Raw genomic sequence first — 19,746 nt, forward strand, 5'->3', positions numbered from 1 at the left:
GTTCTGTCTTCTGTATACAACGGCGGCTATTAGAACCACTACCGCCACCAACACAGTCACAGCCAAAAATGCTAAAACGCTCACGCTTTCCGCATGTGCCTACAAGGAAGTGGCGTATTTACTAACGTCAGTATAGTAATCACATGGCACAATATCTCCCAAACAGTATGTGTACTGAAACCGGTTTGACGTAAACCGATATTCAGTAACGAGTCCGGGTGGGTTATACCTGAAAAAGATTAGGCAAGGAGCTTTCTGGTTCAGGCAACTGCTGAGCAACGAGGATGTAAAAAAGTCCCATAACTCCGGTATGACCAACGACACTACTGTAATTAACCTCCAAACTCAATGTCTCTCCATAGCTCACTTTCACTGGATCAGCAGGATAACAAGAGGTCATTCCAACAACGTAACCAGCTTCGTTTCCAGGTTCAACTCCATTCCCATACTTAGGCATCGAGGTACATATTCCTTCACCGTTCTGATCCACAAACACAAGAGTCTCAAATATGTTTTCAATCTTTTCGATTTTTGAAGTAGCCTTAAACTAAACCAGATCTAGTTACCTCTCGGTACAGAGCAGCACGGATACCACCCACGTGTTGGTGAGCTACGCCGTAGATAATATACCCACTAAATGGCATCATGAAGCTATTTTTCTTAACATCAATGCATCCATCGCCATTGCTTTTGCACGGTTTCACCTCGTATTCCACCTGAAAATGCACAAATACCCTAAAATTGTTAGAGAGTGAAGTCCAAGTAACAGGATCAAGCAGATAGGAAAGTTCTTACTGACATGGCAATTATGTTCTTGGCTATCTCCTACTGATCTTTTCCAAGAATCTGTAACATCGAAAACATAAACTTTAGCGGGCAAAACAGTGTTGTCCCAATCAACCCATCTCAAGGTATACTTCAAATACAAATTTCTTGTTTTCTCCCCATTGTCAAATCCGCTTTTCACCCGACATTGAGTCTTATCATAGCAGCAAGCTAAACCTCCTTTGTATCCGGGTCTTAAAGCACGACCGTACTCATCGACTGTTACATTATAGAGATCACACAGACATTCTAAGCAACCTCTCTTGTCTTCCACACCTCTGGTGTCTATTGCGTGAACGTTAAGATGCCATTTAAATTCATAGCCATCAGGTCTTTCCTCAGGATTGTCGATTTCAATCGCGTAAGGATCAGGAATATACGAGGAGGTATGGCGGGTTTCAGATGCTGACCCAAAGTAGTATATGAGTGTACTCATGCACAACCCTCCGTTTTTAGCTATAATAATATCCGATGTCGAATCAAGACTGGTTTCGGGATCTTTCCTTGAAAACCCGTGATTCTTAAACATTTCTTGACGTGGAAGCTTAGAAGAACCTTTACGCGCATAGTAAGGATAGACATTCCAATGGTGGAGATATGTCTCGTGTAAAGGGACGGGTTTGCCCGCTTCGTCAACTAACTCAGCATCGAAACCTTTGAGGCCGATATGCCCTCTTGGGAAATCCATGTCGAAGAAGTAAGAATTTGAAACTGATCCAGGACTCGTCACCAGTTTTGGTGAGAGAAAGACTGCAGATTTTATCTTATTCTCGGTACCTAGAAAGCCTTGGCTCGGTGATGTGGTTAATGCGAGCAGAGCAAGAATTAAGAACAAGATCAGGGATCTCCTGTGGTAACGAGCCATTATCCTCTGTTTCAAGATCATATAAATAGAGTGGTAAGTAAACATTGGATAAACTGATAAAGTATCTCGAACTCTAAACCTAACTTTTTTGGAACCAAACTATCAAAACCACTTGAACCCTACTTAGGTAATTAGAAGATACATGGTTGCTTGTATAAAAGAGACCCCAAAATTTAAAAACTTTCCAGCAACCCATGACTCAAAATACATGTAAATGGGAAGCTAATATTTCAGATCATCCTGAATTAAAATTAAAACTCGAACACGAAAAATCAGAAATTGAAACCCCTGGTTTCAGACCATCCATAAACAGAGACACAGACATAAATATGACTTTTTAAAATTCGAACGTATCCACTCGGAACAATCTTTCCAACCAAAACCCAAACAAAAAAAACTTGACCGTGAAATCAATTACAGGAAACAAAGATAGAAACAAAGATGAGAAATAAAGAGAGGTTTACGTGCCTGGGTACGAAACGGATAAAAACAGAGAAGACTTTCCCGCTTGTAATTAATGAAGTGTCTCGCCCAATGAAGAAGAAGAAAAACGAATTCGAGAGTTATATCTATTTATTATATCATGTGATGTGAGTATAACAAATTGTGCTCAGTAATCACAGAGACGTAATATATATATATATATATATATATATATATATATATATATATTNAAAAATGGAAGGACGCCAGCATCAGCTGTTACCTAACACGTGTACTAACAAGTAACAAATGATCATGTGCTCACGTCGTCACAGACCCCGGGGGTTCATTTTCCTCTTTCAATTGTTATTGTCGTGCCGGTAGGGTGGGCGTTCGGTTTTTTTGTTTGGTTTTGGTTTGGTTTTTTCGGTTTACAATTTTTTTGGTTTTATAAAAATTGAACCATATAGAAACCATATGTAATTCGGTTTGATTACGGTTCAGTTTTTTCGGTTTATGAGTTTTTCGGTTTTATCAAAAATGAAACCATATAAAAACCATACGTATCATGGTTTGGTTTGGTTTCGGTTTGGTCCCGATTTTTAACGGTTATTCCATACTTTAAAATTTTAAATAGATAGTTTACATAATAAAAAAATAAGCATAAAAGTAAAACCTAAACATAATTAAAAAAAAAGTAGAATTCAAATATAATCTTGTAAACTCAAATACTTAATTGAAATTTAAACTTTTAAAAAGTAAAAGCTATTGAAAAGAAAACCAGGAAAAAAAAACCAAAAAAAAAACTTGGAGATCAATAACTATAAGCCCAATAAAAAAAATTATTGATATTGTTATATAATATAAATTTATAAGTTGGAGAAACTAATTATATCTAATTATCCTAAAATTTTTAAAAAAAACAAAAAAATCATTTGGTTTTACGGTTTTTAACCAGACCAAACCTAAACCAAATGGTTAATTAAAATAAAAATCAAACGGATTTTTAGACTTAACTATAACCAAACCAAACCATTTATTTCGGTTTGCTTTTTTGGATTTCGGTTTTTTATCCACCCAACTGCCAGAAGATATTTATAATGTGTGATGGTTAATAAACGACCGAAATAATAATTAAAAAGACCAAAAGAAAGACAGGAAAATTAAAATATCAGATGTCGTCGAATTCTGATTGGTTATTATTACTTCCACGTTTTTCTTTTTTAGTTTCCACGTTACCATTATAAGGGCCCATACATTTTTATCCAATCGAATCTCCCAATCCCAAATGAGAACAGAAAACCATTAATACGGCTATAGGGTGTTGTTGTTGGTTCTCCTTTTACCTCTGTTTCAGTTCTCCGGTTTAGTTTGGCTTTTGACGTTGGTTTGTTGGGTTGTACTTATTCTTATTTACGTGTGTTAGCACTTAAGCCGTGCTGACCTAGAGAAAAAAATAGGTAAAATGGCCAAAGCCACTAACCATATACCATTTTTTTAGGCCACAATTCAAAGTATAATTGTTTGGTTAGGTTGGTGCACGTTGTCTCAAATTAATATGCCTAATTATGTTCTTTTTCTTACTGTTTCTTTATATATACTAAAAGTGCAAACGCCTAGATATGTTTGTTCATTTGCCATGTCAAGATAAACTCTGGAGATTGTTGTTGAAAAGGATAAGATATGTAATTTGTTCTTTGTAGGTATAATCTACATATCCATATATAGGTGACGTAACTTAAAAAGGCGAAGTTCAACAAGGAACAATTAAACTAAATTACAAATAATATCATTGTATTTTAAAAGACATGATGCTCCAACTGTTACAGAAATAATATCACATCACATCAAAGGAAGATGACAACAAAATAATTATCTTTTATTTTATTTCTTCGTATACAAACATACTTCACTTTCATATGTAGTTCGATCGTGATGGTTCACTCTTTTATTCAAGTAGTAAGAGATTGGTAACCATCTTCCCGGTTCTGTCTCCTGTATATCACGGCGGCTATTAGAACCACTACCGCCACCACCACCGTCACGGCCAAATATGCTAAAAAGCTCACGCTTCTCACAGGTGCCTACAAGGAAGTAACATATCCATTAACGTCAGTATGGCAATATCTCCCAAACATTATATGTATTGAAACTGGTTTGAATTAAACCAATATTGAGTACCGGCCGGTAGTTAGTTACCTGAAAAAGATTAGGCAAGGAGCTCTCTGGTTCAGGCAACTGCTGAGCAACGATCATGTAAAAGATTCCCATAACTCCGGTATGACCAACGGCACTACTGTAGTTAACCTCTAAAGTCAATGTCTCTCCATAGCTCACTTTCACTGGATCAGCAGGATTACAAGACGTCATTCCAACAATGTAACCAGCTTCGTTTCCAGGTTCAACTCCATTGCCATACTTAGCCATCGAAGTACATATTCCTTCACCGGTCTGATATCCACAAACACAAAAGTCGTCTCAATTCAATACAAAAATGTTTTCAATCTTTTCGTTTTTGCTGTAGCTAGCTTAAACTAAATCAGGTTACGTTACCTCTCGGTACAGAGCAGCACCGATACCACCCGCGTGTTGGTGAGCTACGCCGTAGACAATATACCCATCAAATGGCATCATTAAGCTCTTTTTCTTAACATCAATGCATCCATCGCCACTGGTTGTGCACGGTTTCACCTCGTATTCTACCTGAAAAAGCACAAAAGACCCTAAATTATTAGATAATGAACTCCAAGTAACAGAACTAAGCAGATAGGGAAATTTTTTACTGACATGGCAATTATGTTCTTGGATATCTCCTGTTGATCCCTCTGATTTTTTCCAAGAATCTGTAACATCGAGAATATAAACTTTAGCGGGCAAAACCGTGTTGTCCCAATCAACCCATCTCAAAGTATACTTCAAATACAGATTTCTTGTTTTCTTCCCGTTGTCAAATCCGCTCTTCACCAGACATTGAGTCTTATCGTAGCAGCAGTATAAACCTCCTTTGTATCCAGGATTTATAGCACGACCGTACTCACCAACGGTTACATTATAGAGATAACAAACACATTCTATGCATCCTTTCCTGTCTTCCACACCTCTCGTGTCTATTGCGTGAAGGTTGAGAAGCCATTTGAATTCATAACCATCAGGTCTCTCCTGAGGATTATCGATTTCAACTGCGTAAGGATCAGGAAGATACGTTGAGGTTTTGCGGGTTTCTGATCCTAACCCGTAGTAGTGTCTGAGTCTACTCCTGCACAACCCTCCGTTGTTGACAAAAATAATATCCGACGATCTCGAATCGAGATTGCTTCCGGGATCTTGACTTGAAACTCCCTGCTTCTTAAACATTTCTTGCTGTGGAAGCGTAGAGGAACCTTTACGCACATAGTAAGGTTTTACAACCCAGTGGTGGACATATGTCTCATGCAGAGGGACGGGGTTGCCCGCTTCGTCAACTACTTCAGCATCGAAACTTTTGAGGCCGATATGCCCTCTTGGGAAATCGATGTCGAAGAAGTAAGCATCTGAAACAGAACCAGGATTCATCGCCAGTTTTGGTGATAAAAAGACTGCAGATTTTATCTTATTCTCTGTCCGTAGAAAGCCTTGGCTCGATGATGCGAGCAGAGCAAGAGCTAAGAACAAGATTAACGATCTCTTGCGGTAACGAGCCATATTATCTCCCCTGTTTGAAGATCATATAAATAGAGAGGTAAGTAGTAACGTGATTTAGCTGGTAAAAATCATAAACATGGGATTAAATATAAGAGAATATCTAGAAGATATGTAAATCTACTATAATTATGTGAATGATTTGTAAATATTCTATATGATCTCACTAGTTAGGAAAGTAGGTTAAATGATATTCCTATATATATGCTTGTATATTGTAACTCTATTCTCATGAGAGTCAATATACAATTCTTCCATTTCTAAACTTTCATCAATCTCTATCATTAAAGTATCTCAAAACACTCTAAACCTAACTTCGTTTGATTTTGATTGGCATTAAACTATCAAAACCACTTGAACCCTAACTTAACCAGGAGATTCAACGTATCCACTCGGGAACTATCATCTGGAGTCCAATTCGATATCCCAAAACCAAGATTCAATTGCAAAATCAAAACACAAAAGAAACAAAGATGATATAGATAAAAGAGAGAGAGAGACAGAGGTTTACGTGGGTAAGAATTTGGATAAAACAGAGATGACTGACGTTTTCCCGCTTTAGGAATGAATGAAGTGCAATTCGAGAGTTATCTCTCTATTTATCATATCTACGCCAAGGTTTTCGATTTCTATTAATGGTGAGCTCACGGGTTTCTTTGAAGGGAGGCAGGGTTTAAGGCAGGGAGATTGCATTTCTCTGTATCTTTTCATAATGGTCATGGAGGTGCTTTCTCGTATGCTAGATCAGGGTTTAGTGGAGGGCGTGTTCTCTGCACATCCGTTGTGTCTCTCTCCACAACTAACTCACCTGACATTTGTTGATGATCTCCTTGTTTTCTCTGATGGAGCTGACCAATCTTTGCTTGGGATTACTGGCATTTTTTAGCAGTTCTGTCAACTGTCAGGTTTGGATATGAACCCAGCGAAGTCAGAGCTCTTCTTAGGTGGTTTTGATGAGTTAGAAGCATCAGCGTTATCCAGTCTAATCGGTGTTAGACTTGGTCAGTTCCCAACACGTTACCTGGGTCTTCCTCTAAGCCCTACAAAGCTTACAATGGCGTCCTTACAGCTTTTCTTGGAGAAGATAACAACCCATCTCCACTCGTGGACTGCGAAGTACCTCTCTTATGCTGGTAAGATACGGCTGATTGTTTCAGTTATATATGGGAAGGTCACCTTTTGGAGTCAAGTGTTTGTCTTTCCCAAAGGTTTCTATAAGAAGGTTGATTCCATGTGCTCTGCTTTTCTTTGGAAGAATGCCACGGATTCGGCCAGAGAGGCGCGCGTTGCCTGGAAAGATATCTGCAAAACAAAGTAGGAAGGGGGTCTGGGTATTCGGTCGCTTGAGGACTTTGCTGCTGTGTTCAGGTTGAAGAAAGTGTGGTATCTTTTCTCACGGTCAGGGTCTCTATGGGTTCGGTGGTTGGATCATAACATCTTTGGGAGGAGGAGCTATTGGCTTATGGATATCTCTCCTCTTCTCTCTTGGAATGTTAGGAAGCTGATTGAAATTAAACCCACTCTGAAGGAACTTCTTAGGTGTCAAGTCAGGAACAGGCTCAATGCTCTGTTCTGGTACGACTCCTTGACCAATCTAGGGCCCTTCATTGATCTTTTTGGTCCTATGGGTCCTCGTGAGCTGCGTATCCGCCAGGAAGCTTCAGTCTATGAAGCTACGCGTGACGGGCAATGGTTCTTTCCAAGTGCTAGATCTTCCCAAGCTGAGCAACTCCAGATTTGCTTGTCTACTATCGTCCCTCCTTCCCCCGGAAGAGGTCAGGACTTCTTTCAATGGAGGCAACCATCATGTACCTTCTCGAACACTTTCTCCACTCGTGGTACATGGCAATAAATACGAGAGAGCGCCGACCATGCCTTGGTACAAAACTGTTTGGTTCAAGGAATCCGTTCCCCGGTTCTCCTTCATTCAGTGGCTCGCGATGCAAGGTAGGCTCACGACTAGAGATAGACTCAGGACATGGGGAATGAATGTCCCTTTATCCTGTGTCCTCTGTGAGTCGGGTCTGGACTCTCATGCTCACTTGTTCTTTGACTGCGAGTACTCAAAGGCTATATGGGTTGATCTTGCGGGGAGTATTTCGCCGAAGCCTCCATCTTCGCTTTCGGCGGCAACCGGTTGGGTGCTCACTGTTCAGTCGTCCCCACTTCTCTATGCCAGCAAAATTCTCAAGCTCCTCTTGCAAGTTGCAATTTACATGATCTGGAAGGAGCGGAATCACCGAATCTTCTCAGCTTCACAAACATCCGTCTCCGCTACCAGGATTCTCATTGACCGCACCATGCGCAATTGTCTCATTTACTTCTCGCCGGAGGATCCCTCTATTGACTCTCTACTTAGTTTTTATTTTGGTTGTATCTCTCGCCAAGTTTTAAATTTGACTTAAACTCAATATATATATTTTTTTAACTGTTCCATTATTCTCTTTTTCTAGAGTTTAGCGTGTTTTTGGGTTTCCATTATAAAATGTAGACCTTTTTTATTGGTATAAATTTAACATTAACCAAAAAAATGTCTTGTTGGAATTACGAAAAATTGTGGTGTGCACCATAAGCGCAGAGACGTAAAGGACGCGAGCTTCGTTATTACCTGACACGAGTAACCCAGTGACGTCCTCACTGTCGTCACAAACCCGGTTTTTATTTTCCTCCTTCATCGGTAACCCGGTTAGAGTAATCTTTCTTACATCAAACCCACAATAAAAACCAACATAATTACTTAATTAGTTAATTTAGTCTCAAAATGAAGGAGAAACGGAAATCTAATTTAAGATAGATAAGAAAATAAAGACGTAACGTCACTCACGTACGTGTATTTCTTTGTTGACGTGAAAGTTAAAAATAAAATAGAATAGTGAAATCTCAAGTTAGCAAAGTTGTTTTTTGATTGCTATACATATGGAATCAGTTTAAAAGTCAATTGAAATCTTTTCAAGTAATGGAAAAAATTTGTGAAAATCTACCAAACAATATGGATAACATTGGACTTTAATTGATAACACTTGATTTAAAACTCTTTTAGTATAGAGTATATACATTAAAAAAAATATGATAACCAATGATTTACAACTCTTTTAATGAAGAGATTATAAATATAGAGAACCAATACTACTTGATTTGAGTAAAGTACTGTATTTAAAATATGAGATCTTTGGTTAACATTGGATTTGGGTTAGAGTTGGACCACCTAAAAGTATTTGGGCTAATATGGGGTATTGATAAAAGTTGAAGGTCCTCATGACGAAATTTGATTTCCCTACGGGCACGACTAGGACAAACGGTACACCCAACACCACCAGGGACGGAGGAGGGCGACGGAGTAAGTTAAAGACGATGACGAACAAGGAGAAAGCGCGGGAAAGAAGAGAGAAGAGGATGCAGGAGATCTCTCTCCTTCGAGCGATCCCTTACTCTGACCACAACAGGTAATGAATCAATACTCCAACCTAATTTCTCCAATCCTTCGGCTGCTTTGTATCGTCATTTACTTACTCTCGCGATAGTCTCAGGCTCACAGCATTGTTTAATGAGTATTGAGCAGATTGAATTAGCATTCTTGGTACTTATATAGATTTGGAGAAACTGAAAATTAAAGTCTGTGCCTTTGAAGCCCTCTTCTTGATTTTTGTGACTTGTGAGAATTTTAGGTGGTGTTCTTGTGAAAATGTAGCAGTGGTGACCGGTTCAAACCGCGGAATTGGACTCGAGATTGCAAGACAGCTTGCAGGTCATGGATTGACGGTTGTTCTTACAGCCAGAAACGTGGATGTTGGCCTTGAAGCAGTTAAATCCTTGAGGGACCAAGAACAAGGTCTCAAGATTGATTTTCATCAGCTTGATGTCACGGACGCTTTGTACATTAGAGAGTTTGGTTGCTGGATTAAGGAAACATTTGGAGGTTTAGATATTCTCGTAAGATCCTCTTTATCGATTCGTTATCGTAGTCCGTAGAGAATCATTCGTCTGTTTACCTTGATTGATTTATACACATTTTTTTGTGTTACACTGTATGTTTCAGGTGAACAATGCAGGTGTCAACTACAATCTCGGCTCAGATAATTCGGTTGAATTTGCTGAGACAGTTATATCTACTAACTACTTAGGAACCAAAAACATGACAAAAGCTATGATACCATTGATGAGACCATCTCCTTATGGCGCTCGTATTGTTAACGTTAGTTCGCGGCTAGGTAGAGTTAACGGAAGACGTAATGTAAGTAACTCTTTCGCTGTTAATACTTAAAATTTTTGTTAGAGGAAAATCTTGTAAATCTCATGCCATTATATGATCCGTACGAATTGCAGAGACTTGCAAATGTAGAGTTGAGAGATCAGTTAAGCAATCCAGATTTTGCTGACCGAGGAACTTATAGACAGAACTGTCTCTGAATTCATCAACCAAGTAAAAGATGGAACTTGGGAATCAGGAGGGTGGCCTCAGACATTCACCGACTACTCCATGTCTAAGCTTGCCGTGAATGCTTACACAAGACTTTTGGCAAAAGAACTTTCAAGAAGAGGAGAGGAAGAGAAGATTTATGTTAACAGCTTTTGTCCTGGTTGGGTGAAGACTGCGATGACTGGTTACGCCGGAAATATGCCACCTGAAGATGCAGCTGATACCGGAGTTTGGCTTACCCTGGTTCTTTCTGAAGAGGCGGTGACTGGAAAATTCTTTGCAGAGAGACGTGAGATCAACTTCTGAGGTTGTTGAAAGTTTGAATATATTCTGTTGCTTTCGTTTAGTGTCAAAGGTTTTGGAACGTCAATCTAAGCAGGTCTTAGCTAATAATGGTTATGAGTTGTCATTAGTGTTTGGTTTGTCACAACTAATTAAGACCTGTTTAGATTAAATATTTTTAGTCTGGGGTTATAATCAGTAACCGACCTTAGCTCAGTTGGTAGAGCGGAAGACTGTAGTGTTAGCAGACAATCTTTAGGTCGCTGGTTCGATTCCGGCAGGTCGGAGTCTTCAAATTTTATTTTTTCCAATAATGATATAAATTGACCGTTTTACCCCTTTGTTCTTATCAGTTCCCACTTTAACTGGAATGGTAAAAAATTTTAAAACGAAAGGAGAAGACGAATTTTCTTTTGCTCTTCTCTCTAGATTAGACTCTCTCAAAAGGATTCAAGTTTTCATTACAATGATGAAGCTTTTCCTTTCTATATAACAAAAAAAGGTTCTGAATCTACAAAATACAGACATAAGAAGAAACAAAACCAACCAACCAATTCAATCAAATTCCAACACTGGTCCTTACCAAGGTTTCAGATCAGCGACCGGTCCTGCTGTCCAGTTTAACAGCTTCTCACCTGGTCTCAGATACACACTCCTCTCATGAGGCAGCTTACGAGCCAACCCATTCAACACTTGATGAAACGCATCCCCTGGTTGAGCCGGTTGTGGGAACAGCATCGCCTGTTTCATCGATGGGTTTGCCAATAACCTCTGTTTCCTCAGTATAACCTCTGGTGGGATCGATGTGAGTATTGTGTCCAAGTAAGGAACATCCTTCTCATCCACAAATACACCAATATCTTCCCAAGGGATCGCATCTGCAAAAGGTAACACAATGTCGTCTGCTATGATCACAGGGATGCAACCAAAGATCACGGCTTCCACCAGTCTTGGACTCCATGGGGCCCATCCAAGCGGGCATAAGCAGAAGATTGCTCTCTGCATGTCCTCATAATATGTTGTTGGGTGCTCTGTTGAGATGTCGAACAGCGGATTGTCTTTGAAGTTTTCCCATACAGCTGCTCGTGCGCCTCTGGACCCATTGAAAAACAAAACATCACTACTAATAAACAGTCGATGAATCTTCATTGCCTTATTAAGTTTTATATCCACAATTACAAATCAGTAAAGTAATTTATTAACTGTTTCAGGTGATTTGTGAAAAGTTTTGGAACATAGCTAAGCATTCTCATAAGAAAAAGTTACCTCGCATAATAGCCACCCTCAGGATCATTTCCCACATCATAAAACAATCCTCTGAAATAAACAAAGATGGATCGAGGAGTTTTCTCAGGAATTAAGTGTGACTGCATCTTCTGTGGTGGAGCATACGGAGGAACAGTGATTGAACCCTCTTTCAAGCAAACATGATTCCTTTGACCAAATGTCTGCACCAGTGTAGCTCGTTGAAGCAAGGTTAGTATTCCTCTTCCTATTGCCTTTTCTTCCTGCCACAGTCAAACACAAACAAGATATTACTTAAGACAGGTTAGCAACATTGCAGGTACATATATTTGTATCACTGCTCAGGATTACTACAAGTTAATTGGCACTATGAGTATGTAGGCATTAAGATCTACTGAACACTAGTTATAGACTTTTGGTTCCTAGTTTAGTCCACGAGGAACTATACGTGAGACCATGATGAAACAAGTGCACAACTTAACCCGAGGACTCAGCATGGATTTTTCAAACACAAACAGAAATGCATCGGAATTTGTTGACATGACTAAGAATTCAGTTAAGATGTTGTATGGAACAGTGATCAACTCACAAGTTGCAGGACTGGAAACAATTCAGAGAGCAAGTTCAACATTGGCACACAACCAATAGTGTAAGACGCATTGATAAAGCAAAAGCCAAATTAGGAATTTAGGATAGGAAGTAAAAGAGAGATATTTTGTTTACTTGATAATGGAAACAGGCTCCAAAGTCATGAGGCACGACAAAGAAGTGGTCAGCTCCTTCAGTGCGATTCCAGTAAGGCCAGTTTGAAGCGATGAGCTGAATGGCACTTCTCATCATTCGTGGAGATTTAAAAGGGAGAGGAAGACCATTAGGAGTGAGATCACAAGTGGTGTAGACAGGAACGTAGAACCAATCAGCTTCCTCGGGATTAAGTGTTCGAACTGGGCTAGACAAAAGAAAACGCTGCATATATATCTCAGCAGCAAACATGTGGTTAAGACATCTCGGGTCTTTCTGAAGTATCTTCTTATTGTATTTACTTGGAAGCTCATAAACAAAGACTTTCAGTCTTCCCACAGGATCATCTTCCAACACATCACCAGCACTACCTAAAAAAAAAAAAAACAGACACACACTTCAATTTTCACATGATTCTGCTTGAACATCAAAACACTGAATCCACAAGCAATGAACTAAACTGTATAGCTGAACTATAGAACCTGCACTATAATAAGTAGAAGCTCAAAAACAAGATAATGAATCGGCTAATTGAGGCATGAATCTTGCTTTAATTGGCCATAAGAAAATTACAAATCAATAGTTCATCCTACTTAACATTTTTCCCCAGATTCAATTAGAATAATCCATAGATAACCTCTACTAAAAAGAAGAAACCCTAGTCTTCATTTCGATTAACAAACTAACTAATGACCACACAAACTCACATACTGAGAATCCCTAGAACTCGAAGTAAAGAGCTGAATCCAAGTAACAAAAACCATGAAATCAATCACTAGAATCCATAGATGAAGCTTCTCTTCACAGTTAGGAAGATATAAATCACCTGAAATTCGCTCAGTTGGTTGACTACGACTCAGACGGAAAGCAGAAATCGTCGAGAAAGTGAGGTTACAAACAATGAAGATCAAAACCAAGCTCGATAGCTTCATTTTTCTATCTCTTGCTTTCCCCCTCCCAGAGAACCACCTAAGATCTTTCAAAATCCCAGATTATCGGAAGGAAAACATATAAAGTATATAAAGATCGGCGAGAACAGTTGAAATGTCAGAAAAAAAGTTGCTAAGAAAAGAGTTGGACGAGATTGAGACTTGGAAACTGGAACAGAGATATAAAATTCACCAACCGATTTAGCTAGATCACGCCCAGAGTTGATAGCGAGATCACAGCGATTCTCATTTTTGAAGAAGATGCGTAGAAACGAGTAAGAAAAAAAGGGAGAAGAAGAAAGAAAGAAAGAAAGAAAGATTCGTCTATGGCCTATGCGACGTCGTTTTGGTGGGATCCCATTTTCTTCAGAGAGAGAGAGAGAGAGAGAAGTCGTTGGGGTGAGATGACCAGTCCACGTCAGCCACTTTAAAAATATTATTATTTATAATAATAACGACGTAATGGACTGGCTGGCCGAGAAATAAACTGTAAAAGTAAGCCCATTAATAAAACGGCCCAAAGGTAAAATTTTACAGTTTGTTTTGTTTTTGCTAACAAATTTGTTTATTAATTTTAAAACACTAATAATATATCCACTAGAAAAGAAAAATCGTATGAAAGTGGTGAGAGACTGAGAGAATAGGGTAGTAATAGGGGGCGTTAGGAGTATTATTCAATCTTTTCAGGATTCTAAAACTCCAACAGTTAAATAACAGTGGTGAGAACAGTATTTTAAGAGTACCGCAAGTCGCAACTCGCAATGATGAAGGTGATGATATTATTATTATACAATGTACTTACTTATTATACGCGTAGTAATAATGTTAAAAGATTTAATAAGAAAAAGGAAATGAGAGAGAGAGAGAAAGGACAAAAAAGAAAAGGTAAGAGAGGAAACTGAGGAGAGTGAGACAGTCAAATACAAAAACTACACAGACTGATCTCAGAACTCCGATTTGACCTGTCGTTTCCTCATTGGCTAACTTTCCAACACTAAAGTTTTTTATTTTCGGCTAATTTTCCTATGTTTTTTTTTTTAACACTATTCTTTGTGTTCACTGTTTATTTCCCCAAGTTACGTAATCAATGTCCAATCCTATTTCAAGTTCCATTTTTCCAAATATACATTATTGTAGTATGATATAATTGTTGGCATTAAAAGTTGATTGATCCAGGTTTTCTCACTTTTGTAAATAATTTTTTGCTATAATAAATGTAACCTTTCGTTACAATATATGAGACCTTTTATTTATTTGCGTTATGAGAAACATAAAAAATATTAGTAAATGCTAAGTGCAAATTCCAAACGGGAGAGGGGTCAGGTGTGTTTCCAGTCTACCATCTAATCCCACAAACTTTGGGTCTAATCTCTTCTACGATCCTTTACGTGTTGTCATCTCCGTAATTTGTAATTACCCCTATGCCCTAAAAGTCTAAAACACATTTTTTGTATATAAGAAAATCAGGTTTTTTAAAATACAATGTAACTGTTATTTACTATATAAAAACCCACCATCCAAAAATCAATGTTTATATTTTTAAAACACATATAAAACTTTTTTGTATTAAGAAAATCAGAAAACTTTTTAAAATTTTATAATTTGCAATGATATATAATCCACAATCTAAAAATAACTATTTTTTTTTAATATAATGTCAATTTTTTTGGTTGCTAAATTAAAAATCTCAGTGATTAGTCACGAGAAGTGCTGGTAGTTCTTATCATATCAAAACTATTATATCGCAAAAATTGTAACTTGTGGATAAGACGTACTATATGGATAACGGATTCATTCAAAGTATCCGAATGATCCACAAGGGAAAGAGTGTGTGGTACCTTGTCATGACAAGGTACATAGACAGTGTTAGTATACGTAATACAAGTTTAAATGTTACGTATTCTATATAACTTACAAATAAACAATATAATATTGCCAAATTTGAGTTCATATCATATTTTTAAGTAGTTATAAGTTGGAAACTATATGCGCAACTACAAACAAAGATGCGGATGATTTGAATATATATATATATATATATATATATATATAAACAATAACAGAGGAGAGGATCATCACAGTAGAAACCCTAATCATTTTATATTCTTACGTGTCAAATTGCGAATGGTCATAATCAGAGTAGAGAAGAAGAAGAATGTCGATGAAAGGAAAAAGTTTGACTTGTTAAGTCCCAACTGTCAATTTCCCAGCAAGACACATATCTTCACATAAATGCTTTATTGCAAAAACAACGATATAAAAAAAGAATATCACAAAAACCTAGTATTTATTTTTTAGATTCTTTACTGTTGTATATATAGAAGTTGCTCGAGTGGTCATTTTTACAATAAAGCAATCAGCTCAAACAGAGTAAAGAAGGAGAGAGAAGAAAGAAAAAAAAAAAAAAAGGAGAGTGAGTGAGAGAGAGAGAGAGAAAGAGACTATGGATCCTGAAGGTTTCACGAGTGGCATATTCCGGTGGAACCCAACGAGAGCAATGGTTCCAGCACCATCTCCGGTTCCTCCTCTTCAGCAACAGCCGCCAACACCTCAGACGGCGGCTTTTGGGATGCGACTCGGTGGCTTAGAGGGGCTGTTTGGTGCTTACGGTATACGTTTCTACACGGCGGCGAAGATAGCAGAGTTGGGTTTTACGGCGAGCACGCTTGTTGGTATGAAGGACGAGGAGCTTGAGGAGATGATGAATAGTCTCTCTCATATCTTTAGATGGGAGCTTCTCGTTGGTGAACGGTACGGTATCAAAGCTGCCGTAAGAGCTGAACGGAGACGATTGCAAGAAGAGGAAGAGGAGGAATCTTCTAGACGCCGTCACTTGCTACTCTCCGCCCCAGGCGATTCCGGTACTCATCTCGCTCTTGATGCCCTCTCCCAAGAAGGTACAGTGATTTTGCATACATATAAAAATATCGCACGTTAGATATATATATATAATACTGTTCTATATATCTATGTTCACGTGACTAGTAGAAACAGATTTATGAATCTTCCCAAAAACACATCAGCAACGATATTTTTTGGATGATAGTTGTGATCTACATAATTTTATGATTAAGCTTCTGATAAAAAATACACATATATCATATATGTATGTCTAACGATAAATAAAAAATGCATAATTGATAGCATTATTTAGAGCTAGTGTGTATGAAGTGGTAGTCTGGTTATAACTGATTAGACCTAGTGCAAGAAGTACGAGGATTAGTATCGTGTATAGTAGGAAACTCAAAGAGTATACGCATAAACTTGATTAAAAATAAAATAATGTTATAGTGACAAGTTATATATGTAGATGATTGGACAGGGTTATCAGAGGAACCGGTGCAGCAGCAAGACCAGACAGATGCGGCGGGAAATAACGGCGGTTATTGGGAGGCAGGTCAAGGAAAGATGAAGAAACTGCAACCGCAAAGAAGGAGAAAGAAACCAATGGTGGCATCAGTTGAAACCGACGATGACGGAAACGAAGGTGAGGATGACGAGGGGATGGATAACGGTAACGGAGGAGTTGGAGGTAGTGGTGGGTTGGGGACGGAGAGACAGAGGGAGCATCCGTTTATCGTGACGGAGCCTGGGGAAGTGGCACGTGGCAAAAAGAACGGTTTAGATTATCTGTTCCACTTGTACGAACAATGCCGTGAGTTCCTTCTTCAGGTTCAGACCATTGCTAAAGACCGTGGCGAGAAATGCCCCACCAAGGTATCTTTCGATTCCTTTTTTTTTATCTTCAATGATCTAATCCTAACCGTTCATTTACTTTATGAGAAGAAAACAAAATAAAATTGTGTCGGAATTAATGGGGTATGGTAGGGAAACTATAGCTATAATCATGGACAGCTGTTCTAAAAGTAAGTTTGACAAGTCACGAGTTCAGGATTTTTTTTTTTTTTTTTTTTTTTCAATTTTGCTATGTCTGGCATAGATTTATAGGTTCTGATATTTTGTTTTTCTTTTTAGTTACCATCATGTCTTCAGAATAAATATTAGTTAGATTGCAATTTAAAATTTTGACAGTAAACCGTACGAAGACGTGTCGAGTTAGGGAAAGGACTCTGTTGTTTTTGGCTAAAACGACATGAGATTGTTAGATACGATATCCTCATTCGTTACATACAATTTCTGCATGCATTCACACACATACGTATAGGACTGTTCGACAATTAATAGGGATATTTGTTTCTATATTATATTTATGAAACAAGCTATTGCCCAGCGGATAATAAAGGGTCTTCTTTCCTCTAGTGATGATAGTACAGAATCCATGAGCTCTGTGCCATTGCTTTGCTTGTACAGACGCACGTTATTAAAAACTGAGGTTTACAAATCATAACCAGAAAACAAAAAAAAAATTCTAATTTTATTTGTTTTCTTTCTAAATTTTATTGGGCTCAATATTTTGCTTATCATTTTTTCTTGGGTGCAGTTACTTGTCTAGACTAACAAGTAATTAATTTTGTGATCTCTATATATATATAGTTGCTCTTTAATAATTTTTTTGTTTGATTTATTATGTTGTGTTTAATGTGTATATAGGTGACGAACCAAGTGTTTAGGTACGCGAAGAAGTCTGGAGCTAGTTACATAAACAAGCCCAAAATGCGACACTACGTCCACTGTTATGCTCTCCACTGCTTAGACGAAGAGGCTTCAAACGCTCTTCGGAGAGCGTTTAAAGAACGCGGCGAGAACGTTGGCTCGTGGCGTCAGGCTTGTTACAAGCCACTTGTTAACATCGCTTGTCGTCATGGCTGGGATATAGACGCCGTCTTTAACGCGCACCCTCGCCTCTCTATTTGGTATGTCCCCACTAAGCTGCGTCAGCTTTGCCATTTGGAACGGAACAATGCGGCTGCTGCGGCTGCGGCTGCGGCTTTGGTTGGCGGTATTAGCTGTACGGGATCGTCAACGTCTGGACGCGGTGGATGCGGCGGCGACGAGTTGCGTTTCTAGTTTGGTTTGGGTTGTTGCGGTTTACTTATTCGTTATCCTAAAATTCCTAATTAGTTATTAGTCTTTAGTTTAATTAGTCCTTTTGGCTAATTTGTTATTCTTTTTGTCAACCACTTTTGTTTTTGCTAATGTTATACAACCCCTAGTTTAACCAACTTTCTCAATATCGAGGCAATTTGATCATTGAAAGTAAGCCATTCGTATATACTTCTCCACAGAGAAAAAGAAACAAAAGAAATGTGAGGGTTTGTGATAAAAAAAGTTACACTAAAACATTATAATAACATATTTTAAGGTTTAATCAGAGTAATTTAATTAGAGTGCTACTTCTATAAATAACACTAGATAAAGACTCGTGCTCTAGCACGAGTTGAAATTCATTTTATGTATCTTGTAATTTCTATATAAAATATAATTTATATGATTGTTTTTAAATTTTGTTTTGGATAAAACATTATGCAATAAAATCATATGTTAAATATAATGACTTGAAAAAGATACATATTTTGTAAGTTTTATATTGTTAATGATTTTAGATAAGTATCCGTGCTATAACAATAGACAATTTTATTTTATACAAAATTTTGTATATTTTATATTTTAAAATAAAATTTTAATATATTGTATTATGTTATATATGTGAAGTTATTTCAATAATGTATATTCTACATCATAACTTGAATATCATTATAAGACATAATTTTGTAAATTTGAATTTAAATATTCAACTTTTGACCTGTTACTCAGTAAATTTTTTAATTCAATATATATTATTTCTAAAGAATAATATTACTAAAGCTTGAATATTTTATAGATTGAAAAATTTCTATTTGTTTTTAAAAATTCAACTTATGGTATATCTAGAAATAAAACTATTTTTTAATTATAATAAATATATGATAATTTATATGTTTCACAAAATAGACTCATATATAAAAATGAAAAGTGAAGTATAATGATAATTAACAAATTAATATGTTAAGTTAGATATCAAAAGATTTTATTTGATGAATAATTTAATAAAGGAAATTAATATGGTAAGTTAGATGATATGATTCTTTAGAATATTCTCTTTAATTTTTTTGGTATAACCTATTTGTAACCAATTAATCTATATAACCTATTTGTAACCAACTTATTAAAATTATATGGTCTATAAAACAATGTTGTGTACTTCCGTTTTATATAGGGGATGCTACTTTATTAAATACTTTTGTGAAGTTGTTTTAAAATAAAAAGATTATAAACTACTTCTCTGTGAGAACTGAGAAGTAGCATTTACCTAATTAAATTATTCATAGTCATCCTAAAATATATTTCTGGTTAATAAATAATGGGCCAAGCTGTTTCGAGACGTACTATGGGTCGGGAAG

At 37.3% G+C, this 19,746-nt stretch overlaps 6 protein-coding genes, 1 non-coding gene and 1 pseudogene across 8 annotated transcripts in view; 3 read left to right on the forward strand and 5 right to left on the reverse strand.

The window, feature by feature from the left end:
- LOC104726772 overlaps positions 1 to 2,302 on the reverse strand; it is a gene marked incomplete in the record, with an annotated part of 3,281 nt that extends 979 nt beyond the window's left edge. Inside the window, 4 exon segments of the mRNA XM_019232709.1 lie at positions 242 to 481; positions 567 to 716; positions 800 to 1,696; positions 2,159 to 2,302. Of these exon segments, the coding sequence (XP_019088254.1) occupies positions 242 to 481; positions 567 to 716; positions 800 to 1,690 (1,281 nt within the window).
- The window catches only part of LOC104726775, a 16,160-nt gene extending 10,957 nt beyond the window's left edge, over positions 1 to 5,203 (reverse strand). The window contains exon 1 of the mRNA XM_010445714.2: positions 5,028 to 5,203. The gene's annotated coding sequence lies outside the window, so the exon portion shown is untranslated. The remainder of the gene's footprint in view (positions 1 to 5,027) is intronic.
- The window catches only part of LOC104726770 (calcium-binding mitochondrial carrier protein SCaMC-1-like), a 21,023-nt gene extending 15,716 nt beyond the window's left edge, over positions 1 to 5,307 (reverse strand). The window contains exon 1 of the mRNA XM_019232707.1: positions 5,212 to 5,307. The gene's annotated coding sequence lies outside the window, so the exon portion shown is untranslated. The remainder of the gene's footprint in view (positions 1 to 5,211) is intronic.
- LOC104726771 lies at positions 3,869 to 5,794 on the reverse strand. The gene is made up of 4 exons (XM_010445709.2): positions 4,901 to 5,794; positions 4,667 to 4,816; positions 4,313 to 4,564; positions 3,869 to 4,197 (listed from the first exon to the last, which is right to left on the reverse strand). The coding sequence occupies exons 1-4, from the start codon at positions 5,792 to 5,794 to the stop codon at positions 4,066 to 4,068; spliced, it is 1,428 nt and encodes a 475-aa protein (XP_010444011.1). The 3' UTR covers positions 3,869 to 4,065.
- Positions 8,978 to 10,828, forward strand: LOC104726776 (annotated as a pseudogene).
- Positions 10,693 to 10,777, forward strand: TRNAY-GUA. Its single transcript is given in 2 exon segments — positions 10,693 to 10,729; positions 10,742 to 10,777. It is a non-coding gene; the product is annotated as a tRNA-Tyr (tRNA).
- LOC104726777 (probable beta-1,4-xylosyltransferase IRX10L) lies at positions 10,889 to 13,743 on the reverse strand. 2 transcript variants are annotated; one of them, XM_010445717.2, is made up of 5 exons: positions 13,603 to 13,743; positions 13,303 to 13,445; positions 12,459 to 12,847; positions 11,757 to 11,998; positions 10,889 to 11,583 (listed from the first exon to the last, which is right to left on the reverse strand). In XM_010445717.2, the coding sequence occupies exons 2-5, from the start codon at positions 13,406 to 13,408 to the stop codon at positions 11,070 to 11,072; spliced, it is 1,251 nt and encodes a 416-aa protein (XP_010444019.1). In that variant the 5' UTR covers positions 13,409 to 13,445; positions 13,603 to 13,743; the 3' UTR covers positions 10,889 to 11,069. The 2 variants fall into 2 exon arrangements, with proteins under 2 accessions (XP_010444019.1, XP_010444018.1); XM_010445716.2 differs by having other exon boundaries at positions 13,303 to 13,452.
- Positions 15,813 to 18,451, forward strand: LOC104726778 (protein LEAFY-like). Its single transcript, XM_010445718.2, has 3 exons — positions 15,813 to 16,302; positions 16,716 to 17,122; positions 17,957 to 18,451. The coding sequence occupies exons 1-3, from the start codon at positions 15,849 to 15,851 to the stop codon at positions 18,371 to 18,373; spliced, it is 1,278 nt and encodes a 425-aa protein (XP_010444020.1). The 5' UTR covers positions 15,813 to 15,848; the 3' UTR covers positions 18,374 to 18,451.

This window comes from Camelina sativa, chromosome 11 (assembly GCF_000633955.1).
Source record: "Camelina sativa cultivar DH55 chromosome 11, Cs, whole genome shotgun sequence".
NCBI classification, from domain to species: Eukaryota; Viridiplantae; Streptophyta; class Magnoliopsida; order Brassicales; family Brassicaceae; genus Camelina; species Camelina sativa.

Bases quoted from the DNA above. Each gene is read 5' to 3' on its own strand.
- LOC104726777 (XM_010445717.2), bottom strand. From the start codon at position 13,408: ATGAAGCTATCGAGCTTGGTTTTGATCTTCATTGTTTGTAACCTCACT. The intron at 12,848-13,302 runs GTGATTTATATC...TTTTTTTTTTAG, and splicing joins ACCAACTGAGCGAATTTCAG to GTAGTGCTGGTGATGTGTTG. The intron at 11,584-11,756 runs GTAACTTTTTCT...CAATGGGTCCAG, and splicing joins GAGGGTGGCTATTATGCGAG to AGGCGCACGAGCAGCTGTAT.
- LOC104726778 (XM_010445718.2), top strand. From the start codon at position 15,849: ATGGATCCTGAAGGTTTCACGAGTGGCATATTCCGGTGGAACCCAACG. The intron at 16,303-16,715 runs GTACAGTGATTT...TTATATATGTAG, and splicing joins TGATGCCCTCTCCCAAGAAG to ATGATTGGACAGGGTTATCA. The intron at 17,123-17,956 runs GTATCTTTCGAT...ATGTGTATATAG, and splicing joins GCGAGAAATGCCCCACCAAG to GTGACGAACCAAGTGTTTAG.
- LOC104726771 (XM_010445709.2), bottom strand. From the start codon at position 5,794: ATGGCTCGTTACCGCAAGAGATCGTTAATCTTGTTCTTAGCTCTTGCT. The intron at 4,565-4,666 runs GTAACGTAACCT...TGTGGATATCAG, and splicing joins GTGCTGCTCTGTACCGAGAG to ACCGGTGAAGGAATATGTAC. The intron at 4,198-4,312 runs GTAACTAACTAC...ACTTCCTTGTAG, and splicing joins CCTTGCCTAATCTTTTTCAG to GCACCTGTGAGAAGCGTGAG.